Raw genomic sequence first — 13,909 nt, 5'->3', positions numbered from 1 at the left:
TAACAACAATGTAATAGTTTAGGGAGCTCTGGTGCTTAGGAAAGGAATTGTGCTACCACTGCTGGGATAAGCAATTCAAATCCACCAGATTTCCTGTGGGAGAAATATGGGCAATCTTCTTCCATGCAACTTACAGTCACTGAAAACCAACTGGAGAGTCAGCTCAGAGTTGATTCTGACTTGACAGTTCAACCACAACAATGATAATCTACAAAAAGTTGAAGCATTAGTTATACCCCTGTCTTGAGTTTCCTGACCATGAGATGTATTTTTAGACTATAAGAATGTAGGGTTAAGGATTTGTTACGTAATTATTATTGTTATTAAAAAAAATATGTGCTGAAATGCTAACCCAAAACCTTGCGTTTGAATCTGCCAGCAATTCTAGGAAGAATGATGTGCCATGTCTTCCTGTGTGGTTTACTGCCTCTAGAAAACCCACTGGATGGTGAACTACGAGACAGCACGTAACATTATGATTGTTAATGAGGTCCTATCAGGGTAGGGTGTTCTCATGTTTGCATTAGAAAGAGTATATACAGATAAAGAAATACATATGGGGTGTGGTGTCAAGGGTTTACTTTTCCAAAAGTTTTTTCTACCCCTTGATAGCCTGAGACTCCACTCTCCTAAAGTTCAGGTAGTTGACAAAAATATCAAAAATACATTTGATTGGGGAACACTTCCTCTACCATATATTGTAAAATGAGGACTTGGACGTCTGCCCTCAGGCCAGCGTTTATTCGATGTGTTAAAAGAGAATCATTAAAATTACCTGAGCCTACTTGGGTGGTTAATTTGAAGAGACAGAGGATACCTGGTGGAAGGCACAAAATTATTGTTCTGATGAATGACTTACTAGGGAGCTCAAGTGTATGGGAGATACTGAGGATGGCACAGGATAGGACAGGACTCAGGTCTGCTCTTCATAGGATCACTATGAGTTGTATTTGACTCCATGGCCCCTAACAACATCAGGGAGCCCTGGTGGCCCTGTAGGAAGAACCTGCACTGTAGTCCCAAAGGTATGTGGTTTGAATTCACCATTTGCTCTGCTGGAGAAGGCTGGAAAATTTTCCTCCCTTGTGATTTACTGCCTCTGAAAACTCACTGGGAGGTCGGTCAGCCATGAGTTGGTTCCATCTGTAAGGCACACAACACCAACTATAACAAAGACTGGAGTAGGTCATGACTCAAATGATCATCCTTTGTTCTCCAGGAGCCCCAGCATTCCTCCTTAAAGAAGACTGAGTTCAGTCCTCTGGGACTCGCCCTCTCTACTTGCTTAGGGCAACCTCCTACCCTGAGCTAGGAGCCTCAGCTTGGCCTGATAAATCAATACCTGAATGAGCTTCCTGAGGACATTCCAGCAAATTGTTGATCCCCAAAACAGGATAAGGTTTATGGTCAAGAGGAGGAACAGTATACTGTAAGAATGATGGAATGGTTTAACAGAATGAATTTGGGGACATTGCTGACCATTTCTTTGTGGCTAATTCCATACTGATATTTGTAATGATCAGAAATCTAAATAAAACATAGAGGGATATGCCTACTACATGGAGATCACCAGCGAAAATAGAGAAAAAAATATCTAGAAAATCTGAGAGAAGAATTTTCTCCCAGAGTCAACAAGGAGAGGGTTGCCCTTGAATTCAAACTTCTAACCTTTTAAACTATGAGAAATAAAGTTCTGTTTGTTAAAGACACCTACTTGTGGTTTTACTTTTACAGCAGCATTAACAAATTAAGTCACATGTTAAAGGACTTTACACCCAGGAGGAAACAGGACTAATTAGAGGCAACATGCCAGCCACATTTTTGTTCTTCTGTACGTAGCTGCACTTTTAATTGGATGTAGACAAGTATCAATCATTCATTTTTGTACATTATAGAACAACATTTCATAATACTCAAATGAAAATCTACTTACATCCCGAGCTACCATTTGTTGACACCAGAGTCAAGTTGGAAGGCCATGGATTCCGAACGATATCTTGCCAGTGAATTGTGTCTGCATAACAAAGGAATTTGTTCTGGTCCACATAGACTCCACCATTCAGGATTTCTGGATTAATAAAAGAGAAATAGAAAGAATTTTTTCCCAAATTTCTTTTTGCTTAAAATGTAGATATTAAAAATGATTGGTTAAAATAGTTGTAATATTTTACCAAGTCAAATATTGGTTATGAGATTTGAGAAAATAGAAAATAGCCTTAAAAAAACCAACCATCCATAATACTGAAACGCAGAAAAAAAAATCACTCAACAATTTGCAGAAGTTTTATTTGGTCTTTAATGAAACAGTATGCATGTACTAAGATATATCCTTTGTTTTAATTAACATTTATTAATATTTATTATTTTTAATTAACATTCCATACTGAGTATGTAAAGATGGTCTTCTATGTTCTGGTAGCACAGTCCATGGGGATCTGTGCTGTTACCCGAAGGCGTCACCTCTCTGGTGATTCAAATTCACCTGCAGCTCCACAGGAGAAAGATCACCAACCTCCCTCCACGGGACCTACAGACTTAGAACCCAGGGGAGGGTCAGCTATGAGTGGGTCCGTCACAGCTAGGAGATGCTACTTTAACTCTGTATCAGAGCATAAAATAGGAATTATTCAGCTATCTTCTATGGTTAGTCTTTAACTCAATTCAATGATTTTATAATTTAAATTATGCTTAAAATGATCTTCTACTTGATTACTTCTAAATATTTCTTTGAAATAAATTTGCACAAGTGATGTTCTAAGTTCACAGTGTGCAAATATTTTTGAGACTTTTGCTAGGAATTATTCAAATCCCTTTGAGTGTTTCTATCACTATGAGTGGTGTCTGTGAATAAGTATTTAAAACAAAATGGAAAGTAAAATTAATGCTTTAATCAAACAAATGATCTTCAACACTGCAAATGTTAACAGAATTACCAACTATTCTGTAAATAGAATACAACATAGGATGTAAGAAAAAAAATTCCTTGGTTCACTGATACAAGAGGGTGAAAATGAGTATAAAAACCAATTGTTATTTTATTCTAAACATCACAACATTGTTTTTTGTTAACTATGTTATCCTTCATCAAAAATGGCTGGTAAAATAGAAAATATATGGATTATCTTTCAGATTACTTTAAACAGGAGAAAAGTTAGAGACTTAGTTTGAAAATGCTACTTCTCTTCTTAGAAGACATTGGTTAGAAATATACACAGGATCTCCTTGCTGAATCTCTACCACTGTTTCTCTTTTGATACATGCCAAAGCAATTTCAAAGAAGTTACATGTCAATCAAAGAAATGGTGGGCTATAAGTAATAAAATTGCAATTAACAACACTTCAAATAATAGGAGATTCCTCCCCTCACTTAACAAGAGCTTTGTAAGGAGGGAGATACAGATGTGACTTCAGCTGCTGAGGCGTTCAGCATATTGGTTTCCTCATTATAGACACAGGATGGCTTTTGTAACTGTAGGCATCTGTTCCAAATTCTAAGTGAAGAGAAGGCAAAGAACAACTCAAAGACTTCCTCCTAATTAGGCTTGGCCTCTCTATTTAGAAAGAAATACTCTCCTCAAGGATTATGCCTACATTGTATCTGCCAGAATAATATCATGCAATTACCTCGACTGCCAAGAGAGGCTAAATAAGCTTGTTTTTCTCTAAAATACAATTCACACAAATATGCACCTTAGTGAGGATGAAGAAGGCATTTAATATCAGGAAGTTAGAGGATAGGGTCTGTTATCATGGTCTTGAAAAAAAAAAAAAGAACTTTATTTAATGCCTTAAATTACAGGAGTGGCATCCACTTCCATAACATCTTTCCTCTGGAAATCCTATGAACCTGGAGAAAGGACGAAAGTTATACAGGAACTGTCCAGACTTTTCGTTCATAGGGTCACTATGAGTTGCCTGCGACTCGATGGCACTTAACAACAGCAGCAATGCCTTAACTTGAACTTTTAGGGATACTTAGTAACAAAACAATACACTACAAAAAATAAAATAAGGCCAATTTTTTCAAATTAATTTAAATTCAAAGCAACCATATGCTGGAGAGTAGGGTTCTGAGATGGTAACTTTTACAGAAGTCAATCGCGTCATATTTCCTACAGAGTGCCCAGTGGATTAGGACTATCTATTCTTCCCTTAGCAGCAGAATTCTGAAACACTGCACCACCAGGGCTCCTCTCTTTAAGCAAAAGAGGAGGTTGAAAAAGGGAAAAAGGTATGTGACATGATTAAAGGATTATCTGTGGTGAGACATGAGTGTACCCATCCTAAATGCCTTCCTGAGTTACATGTATTGAATTTTTCCAGATTAGTTTTAATTTTGCCCAGCTTTCCACATATAATTTCCACTTCCATCATCGATCCTCCACAGACCACTGGAGATTCCTTTTTCTCATGTGAGGATAGGGTAAAAAAAATAAAAAATAAAAAAAAGGACAACAAAGAAGTGAAATTAGATCATTTTTTCTACTTCTAAAATCAAGTTCATTATTTTTCATGACCTAACCGTACAGCCTTCATCAAAGCAGACGGGAAATGTAAGACATAGAACAGGTTGTGAAAATGGATTTCCACATTAGCGTTTCCAGCTAAGAAACGTGAAGATCTTTTACTAATAGCTTTCTACGAGACATTAGGTGACACTCTTCTGTTCTACGAATAATTTTTCATTAGGTGACAGAGAAAGGAGGTTTTGACTGCTATCCAGGAAATGAAGGTTATTTTTCAGTCTCCATTAGGAAAAGTGCTATCCTGGAAAAAAAATGAGAAGAAAAAAGGGAATAGCTCAAGTCTTGTGGAAAGAGTTCATATTTTTCAGGAGTCATATTTTAATTCAAATAGTTCACAGTGAAGAAGCATTATATCCATTTCCAACTTCCTATTTAGAGATATTAAAATAGAATCAGATTATATTGCACTGAATAACAATCTCATCAAATCCCTTTCTTCAATATTAATCTGCTACCAATGTTGACATTTATTTCTTAGAAATATTCTATTTAAGAGCTTTAGTTTATACTTGGAAAAGGGATATAGGAGACAATAATAATTTAAGTATAATCTTAACATGTTAATGCTTCAAATTAAGACTACAACTTTATGATTCAGGATGAGAAGATTCAAAACCTAGCATCTGCTATCAATTCTGGTCAAGAGGATTTACAAACATTTAATATATCAAAATGGGTAGTTTATTAGTGGATTTCTACACATTTTCCTGGACATAAGGGGCCTCTTCCTTTCATCTGTTTTGCTTGTTGAATAAAAAAGCACATTGGAAAGACAGGTTTTCAACAGATCTATTTATCTAACAACTTTTATATAAGCTTTTTCTTACATTTTATTTTGATCCACTTGTTAGGTGGTGATAATCTAATTGTTGTTTCTAGCTTTAAAACTTTTTCAAAGAATTATTTAATAGGCTTGGGTTTATTTCTGCTCTTGGAAAGCAAATGACTTTACTTGATGAAGGTGGACTTAAGGTCTCTTGGCTGACTCTAGAGGCTTGATTGTCATGTTTGACTGTACTTATTTTTGCTAACAAACAGGAACCTTAATGCTCATCAAAAGTTTATGAAAGATTTACTGAAGGGTGTCACTTGTTTCACACCACAAACTTCCTTCTCACTTTACTATATGAAATTAAGTTATTGAAATTATTTTTTTTTCTAAAAATAGAGCAAGAAAAAAACCCCAACCAACCAAACCCAGACAATTTCGAAGCCAACGGATGAGCAAATTGTAATTGTTCTCCAAACAGTTAAAACCTGGAAGAACACAGACAAACAAAAAATCACTGAGTAAGTGAATGTGTTGAAGATAATTTCATACTACTGTATTTGAACTGTATTGAAGAAAATACATCAGAGTAAATTAAGAGAGACATACACATTTTCTCAGCCATTTAGTAAATTAGTAGCAAAAATAGTTACTATAGATTTACTTTTCACATTCTTTTAAAATAAGTCCTACGGGTTTATTTATTACATTCTTTTAAAAACAAGTCCAAAAAACACAGAACTGCCTCATCTTTAATAAATGTCATGGATAAATTAAAAAATATATATTACCTGTGGCATATTGAAGGGAAAAAAAGAGATCTTTTCATTACTGAAAATTCCAGTAAACATTAAACTATATTCATGCTTCAAAAAATTTCTTACTAAATTAATGCATGATCCAAGTAGACAAGGTCATCAATCTTTTTGTACTTAGAATAACTGTAACCGGTACTAGTCAAACACATTGAGTGTAACTTGCATAGTTTTGAGATAAAAATTTAATAGTCTTATTCCATACAGGTTTCGGTCTTGGGAAATCTATGTGACTTAAATGCACTGCTGTGGAGTCAAGTCAGGCACTTCAGAAGGTGTTGAGAAGGCGTGAACTGCACAGAAATTGACTATCTTTCTCCCCTTAGTGACTGGAGGATTTGAACCACCTGAGGGGTGGAACCTTTGTTTTAGCAGATCAATTCTACAGACTACTCCACCAGAATTCCCTTTTAACTAAATTAAGATGATTCTTTTTTTTAATTATTATTCTTTGTGTGTTTACCATCAAATCGGATCAGACTGGTATAGGAGGAGATTTCCCCTCCTTCTTCAGCAGAGCATCAGGTGGATTCGAACTGCACACTTCTGGGATTGCAGTGCATCTTCTTACTACTAGGCCACCAGAACTCCCTAAATTAAGGCGATTCTTAACTGAAATATAATCAAACTGTGCGCCATAAAGACAAGGAATTGTATTCAGTACAGTAAACACAGCATCATTAGGAACAATAATTGCTGAATCAATACTGGTTACATTGAACTGAATTTTCTACCAATGTTGATTTCTGTTTTAATTTCTAATTTTAAATTCTATTCTGACCAAATTAAAGAAAGATTAAATGTTATTTCTCCCCCACAGATACTCTACAGGCCATTTTAACCTGGTTACCATTCCCTTCAGTCAGAAGTCATTTCTCTTTTAAGTCACATTTTTATTCTCTAACATTATTCAAGGTGCAAGTTACATACAGAATAAATATTTGTTAAGGAAAGAAAACAAAAGAACCAACATTATAGCTTGATTATGAAAAAAAATCCACAAATATATAGAATGAAGAAGGAAAGTGATATATAATTTTGAAGGTAGACTTTTTGTAAGCAGAAAGAGAAATTACTTTTATGATATCAAATGTTTATAATTGACAATGCAACAATCGTATCATTATAATTGATAATTATCATAGTATGTATTCAATTTAGAGAATTTTACTAGTCTTTTAAAATCTATTTTTAGGAATAAAATTCAATTAATATTCAAAAGTGAATAATGATAATTTTGAGCTATCCTAACTAAACAGAATTCTGTCAAAATTCAGTGAATGACCCAGTATTTGTTACCCAGAAGTCTAAAGGTCTGGGATTGGCCAGTTCTGTGCTCTAAAAGAGAATATACTGTATTCAGATTCACCAGGCTTCAAGGGAACATCTCTGGGGTAAGATAGAATTTTCTCAATCACCATATTTATGGCATTTATAAAATTTTTATATAGAAACTATCTCTCTTCCAACACACGTTATCACATATAAGTTATAAAAAAATTGATTTTAGTGCTTACCAGTAAGATTTAAGGCAAGATTTATTTTACACTGTGATGTTACCTCATGTTTTCCTTTAGAACTATTTTAAGACAGTTATGAAGTGAATGTATGGCATTTCAGAGAGGACATGGTTGATTCAGAGAGGACATGGTAATTCTTATGATGTAACAGCCATTCTGAAGTTACAAACACCTCTGTGTTCTGGCGGCATAGTGGTAAGAATCTGCCCTGCAATCTTGAAGGCACAAAGTTCAAATTCACAGATGAGCGATCCCCTCCTATGCAACTAACTACCTCTGAAAACCTGCTGGAGGGTCAGCTTTGGGTTAGTTCTGATAGTACACAACAACAAAAACAACAAATGACCTCCTTACATGGTCTAAGGTTCACAAAATTGCTTTGACCTCACATAACTATTTTACTTCTACTTTCAAATCCACCAACCACAATGATATAAGATCTAATAAGCAATATATAAATATTTAAACTGAATTACTGACTGCATATCTATATATCTTGCTTTCTATAAGCATACTTATATGTCAAGTGTGGAATTAATAAAGATTATAAATACTGAATTGGTTAATTACTGTGGAGACATCTGAGTAAGATATGCGTCTGATTTATATTATCTGCCCAAGCCATTGGTCAAAATGAAGACATTAAACTCCAGAGTGGTATAGTTAAACTCTAAAGACTACTTGTGGGATGAGGCCATAGGAGACAGTTACTGAACTTTCGAAGACATAAAACAAAGTCTCTTTCTCACTGTCATCACCTCAAACCACACAAGTCTGTTGGCTGACAATGATACAAAAGTAATATAGCTCACGTCATCCACCTGTGATACTTAATACATCATCTCTGGAGTGGCCGTGGTCCAGAGGTTTCTGTATCTTTTCCAAACCCAGCCTTTTCAGCTGGGAACACAATGAATTGCTGCTACCCCACTGGGTCAGCCCAAAGGTTCATTATTAATAAGCAGAGACTCTAAAGGCTAATGAGAACCGGGTGCTCGAGGAGACAATGGCTCATTCATCATCAATCAAGCTTTGAAGTTTTTATACAGATGATTTAAGGAGAGTTGAAGTGTGCAAAATTGAAATGTCACATTTGTATTGGGAGGGGAGAGGGGGTGATAATGTAAATGAACGATTTAACCTTCTGTATTTCAGCTCACTGATCAGAGGCAAAAGCTCATGGATGCCCATATCAGATGGTATGAACTAACAGTGCACTTGTTTTCCTTCAGACCAAGGCAATTCCAGGAAGAAATGATCAGGTCCAATGACAATCAGATTAAGAGAAAAAAATAATAGCACAAATGTCTTCATTTTTATTGAATGGAACTCAGGAATGTTCTTCACAATGTTTGCATTTATTGTTATATGCTTCAGAAAAGATTTAATTTTTTAGCTTTTATTATGATTTTGTAATTACCTAGTTCTGGGGGTTCTCCTTCCTCAAGTTTCTGTAACATTAATGGTCTGAACCACTCAAGTGACATAAAGCAAATACTGTCCTATATTGAACTGCTTGGCAGGTCCAGAGCAAATATTACCTTTTCTTGATACATGTTCTTTGAATGCAGGTCTGTTCTCTCATACCATATTATAGGGTTTTTTAGGAAAGAAATCATAATATACATCTTTATCTTCTAGTTGCCTAAAAGATGTCATGCACATAGGAGAAGTGGAAAGAACGGCTTTTTAACAAAGAAACTATAATATTCTTAGACTAGGACTGACATTTGTAAATAGTTCATGATTCTTTAATTAATAACAATGTTTGTACTCTCCTTTTTGACTACTAGATAATGTTGACATTATAAATGACACACAAACATTTAAAAAATTACAGCAATCTCAAGATGTTAATTTTCCAATCATTTAGAAAAACGAGCATTTCACTTAAACTCATTTTTTTATGTAATTATTTTTTAAATCATGAATTTTCCTCCCAATTTGCTGTACTAAAAAATGCCACATCAGGATTGAGGAAGGTTAGTAACAATGTACTTTTGCAGATAATATAAACTCGCCTGCTGACAGCAAAGAGGATATGAAGTATGTACTTATGATGATCAAAACCCTTCAGTGTGGACTGCATTTCAACATCAACAAATTTCTCACTACTGGGACAACAAGCAACATCATGACAGAGAAATTACTGACATGTTTTGTACATAATTCTCAAGATTTTACTTGACTTTGATGCCTAATGCTTATGGAGGAAGCACTAATCAAATGGAGTCGTCAATCGTTCCAGTCTCTTGGAACACTTCTTTCAGGTGTTAAAAAGCAAAGGTGGTTTTGTATTTAACTTGCTCCTTATGAAAGAAGTCTTTTACAGGGGATTCGGCCAATGCAAAGCATCATTTCATGATGTGACTGCTGCCTCCAGGGACAATGATTGTGGATCCAAGTAGGACAAAATCCTTGAGCATTACGTACAAAGTGTAACATAAACAATGTCTCTATCACGATGTTGATGTTGCTTATTGTTACAACTATGAGGAAGGATTACTGAATATTCCATGGAGTACTGAAAGGACAAAACATCTTTGAAGGAAGTGCAACCAGAGCACTCCCTAGAAGCATGGACGGTGAAACTTCATCTCACTTGCACTGCGTATGTTTTCAGGAAGAATCAGTCTGTGGAAGAAGATATGCTGGGAAAAGTAGAGTCAGCGAAAACAAGAAAGACCCTGGATGAGACTAATTGACATGATGACTGCTAACAATGGACCCGGGCAGGACAGAGACCACATGGATGGCAGAGCATAGCATAAGGTTTAAATCTTTGTTGGATCGCCATGAGTTGATTTGGTGGCACCTAGTGAAAGCAACAACAACAAATTCAAGTGACGATATTTTCAGTAGTCCCAATATGCCCGGTAAGGCTGTACTCTGACAAAGGAAGACAAAAGAAGAATTCATGATTTTAAATTACAGGTGGTGAAAAATATTGAATGCAATGTCGTCTGCCGAAGAAGAAAGATATCTATCTTAAAAGAAGCAAAGAAGCACAACAGGAACTCTTAGACATTTAGATGACATGATTCTATCCATGTACTTTTAGGCATTCTCAAAAAACAGATCATCGCTAGAGAAGGATATCAAGCTTGGCAAGACAGAAGTATACCCTCAGATAAATGGACTGATACAGGGACTTGAGGCAAGTAATTCAAACAGCATTGCTTGTGTGGATGGCAAAAAAAGAACTGGGAATGTTTCATTTCGTTCAACATAGTGTAGCTATAAGTAAAAGCTGACTATGATTAGGAACCAACTCATTGTAACTAAACCACTACAGTGAACCATTAAGCTCATTAATGTATCACATACTAACTCCTAATTTGTTTTTTTGGGTTTCTTTTGGCTCATGAGAATATGGCTCACTATTTTAAAATATCACTTAAAACTTATTTTAGAAAATACATTAAAGCATTTTAATTATTATAAAAATAAAGAGATGTTTTGAAGATTAATAAAAAATATATATGAGGTGAATATCCCTCTGATAAGAGAGATGAGCAGAGAGTTACATGAAATAGGGGAATGAAGACTTCCAGTGTCTTCATGTTAATAAAATACAACTCTGCTTTGTACATGATGCTCAATTATTTTTATTCCCCCATCCACCAGAAAGCCTTCATTACAGACAACAATCCTCTTAAATAACTCCTCTAAGTTTCCAGAAAATGTAATTGCTTCTGTAGAACAAATCAGTTGAGTTCAATGTTTTCATTACCAATAAGAGGAAAAGTCATATTAGAAGCCAGCAATGCTGTGCCCCTTTTATTTACAGGTTTTAATACAATAAGCCTGGAATATACCAAAGGTCACTTTCAAATATCTCACCTACTATATTAGTTTGTACAGTTTTAATAACTCTTCTCATGACACATGATTACTCAATTACTTCTAGAAAATATTTCAAAAAGTAATGATTTTTTTCCCCCGATGACAGTACTGAGAAATAATATTGTCAAGTATGTCTGTTGCTGGCAAGTTAAGACTTGCACAAAAAGGTAACAGGAAAAGGAAAAGGAATGGTTTCATCTTGAAAAATATAACTTTATATGAAAGGTTATATACATGAGTATTTTTAAAGAACACTTAAGAGAATAAAACCTGTTTATACATGATTTTGGGATGTGATGTCTCAGTCAAAGGGATGTTAAAATGAAAATAAAGACATACATTTAGTGAAAAATTGACAAAGAAGTAATAAATAGAAAAAAAGCAAATATAAAAATATCTGAAAAATCCATAAGAAGCAAATCCAAGTGAAATAGACCATTAACATTGAATATAACTCTAAAAGAAATCAGAAAACAATGACAAGGGAATAATTTTCACTTTAGATATGATTGATTAATAAAAAAAAACCAACAAAAAAACAACAAACCTACCAACCACTATGAACTCTCAGGTGCCATGAATAAGGATGACAGAAGAAGAGTTGATGCCTTCGAGTTGTGACGCTGGAGTAGCATACTGAACATCCCATGAGCTTCCAAGAGAACAGATAGGTCTTGGAGAAAGTACAGCCGGGATGCTCCTTGGAGGCAAAGTTGGCAAAGCTTCGCCCTTCACATTTTGATCATGTAGCTACGCAAGGCTATTTCTAGGAAAGGGATAACATCCCAGAAAAAGACGAAGGATCAAAGAAGAAGAGAAAGACGCCTCCCAAAAGAGAGAGATTGACAAGGTGATGCAGCAATGACCTTTAGTGTGTCAGAGATGATAAGGGCACACAATAGGGCAGGGTTCAGGTCTGCTGTTAATAGGGTTGCTATAAATTATACTTGACACAGTGGCACCTGACAACAACACGGCAAAACAAAGAAAGAAACACCTTGGAATTAGATTTGTTTTCATACATATATTAAAAAGCACAAATTCCAAGCTATGTGTTTTTAACATAGAATCTATTTGTGCATGTTTATCTATGTAACCACCACTAACATAAAGGATAGATAGAAATTTAGAAATGTTCTTGGGCTGCTTCACAGTTAACAGCTCAATGTTTTATTCCTCAGGGAGGTCTGGTAACCTCCTGGCAAGAAGCTGCACTGAAATCCCAGAGACGCGCAGATTGAATCCACCAGATGCTCTGCTGGAGAAGGAAGGACAATCTCCTCCTGTACCAGGCAGAGCCAATATGATGATGCACATACACACAAATAATAAAAAATAAAATGAAACCTCAATTCCTCTTTCAAAATGTCATTTTAAAATTTTTAATTTTTACTTCTATTTCTACATATATTTCTGTACTTTAGGATTGAGTTGGGAGCTTGGACTGCTTCAAACTTTAGTTTAAATTTATCAAGGCACATTGTTAAATCGATAAAATGATCAATAGAGATTAAATGTATAACAACCTTCTCTACAATAATAATGTTGCTTGATATAGGGAAATAAAAGTTGCTACTCCCAAGTGAAGATTATAAATAATTAAATGTTGTATTTAGAAATGATGTTTCTTTAAAAATTATATACTTTAAGCAATTGAAAAAAATAGTTTACTGAAATTTCTGCAGGAATTATTTACACTACTTTCACAAATCATATTTTATGGCCCAAAGCCTGGCCATTTTCAATTCCTCTTGTTTTGTATTTCTTTAAATTTATTTTATGCTAGGTAACATACAAAGTCCATAAAGTTTACATACATTGTTTTCCACATCGGACCTTTTCCTGGTTTTGTAACTAATTTTAGGGATCTCAGGAAAGCAGCTCTAGGGCAGCTTGGGGATTTGAACATGTGTCTTTGGGACTACAGTACAGGTTCTCATCACTGGCCACTAAATTTAAGTTCAGGTATTTACAAATGAAGATAATAATAGTGTCTCACAGGGACATAGTAAAGAAAAAATATATTCAAATGTATGATGTGTACAAATTATCATAATCATGTTTGTCAAACAATGAGCATTCAATAGATGTGAAATTATTATTTCTGAAGGACGATGACAGCAAGCATTATCTGGAAGCAGAATACTTCCATTTGGTTGGGTAGTTTTCTCAGCAGTTCACATTATAATGCGTAGGTTTGTATTTGTTGTTGTTGTTATGTGCCGTCGAGTCCTTTCCGACTCATAGCAACCCTATGCACAACAGCCCTAAACCCTACTCTATGCTGCGCCAACCACACCGCCTCTGACACACCCATCCCGATTACCCCAGTCACCGTATCAATCCATCTCATAGAGGGTCTTCCCCTCCTGCGTTGTCCCTCAATTCTCCCAAGCATGATGTCCCTCTCCAAGGACCTGTCTCTCCTGGCAA

General features: G+C 35.3%; 1 protein-coding gene across 4 annotated transcripts in view; it reads right to left on the bottom strand.

The window, feature by feature from the left end:
- ERBB4 (v-erb-b2 avian erythroblastic leukemia viral oncogene homolog 4) overlaps positions 1-13,909 on the bottom strand; it is a 1,418,810-nt gene that overhangs the window by 533,932 nt on the left and 870,969 nt on the right. For all 4 annotated transcript variants that reach the window (XM_006891926.1, XM_006891927.1, XM_006891929.1 and 1 more), the window contains exon 4: positions 1,934-2,068. In XM_006891926.1, coding sequence (XP_006891988.1) covers positions 1,934-2,068 — 135 coding nt within the window. The remainder of the gene's footprint in view (positions 1-1,933; positions 2,069-13,909) is intronic.

Source organism: Elephantulus edwardii, unplaced genomic scaffold, assembly GCF_000299155.1.
Source record: "Elephantulus edwardii isolate Elephantulus edwardi_28Jun2011 unplaced genomic scaffold, EleEdw1.0 scaffold00106, whole genome shotgun sequence".
Taxonomy (NCBI): Eukaryota; Metazoa; Chordata; class Mammalia; order Macroscelidea; family Macroscelididae; genus Elephantulus; species Elephantulus edwardii.
The sequence above is the reverse complement of the archived record's forward strand: the minus strand, read 5'-3'. Positions and strand labels throughout refer to the sequence as shown.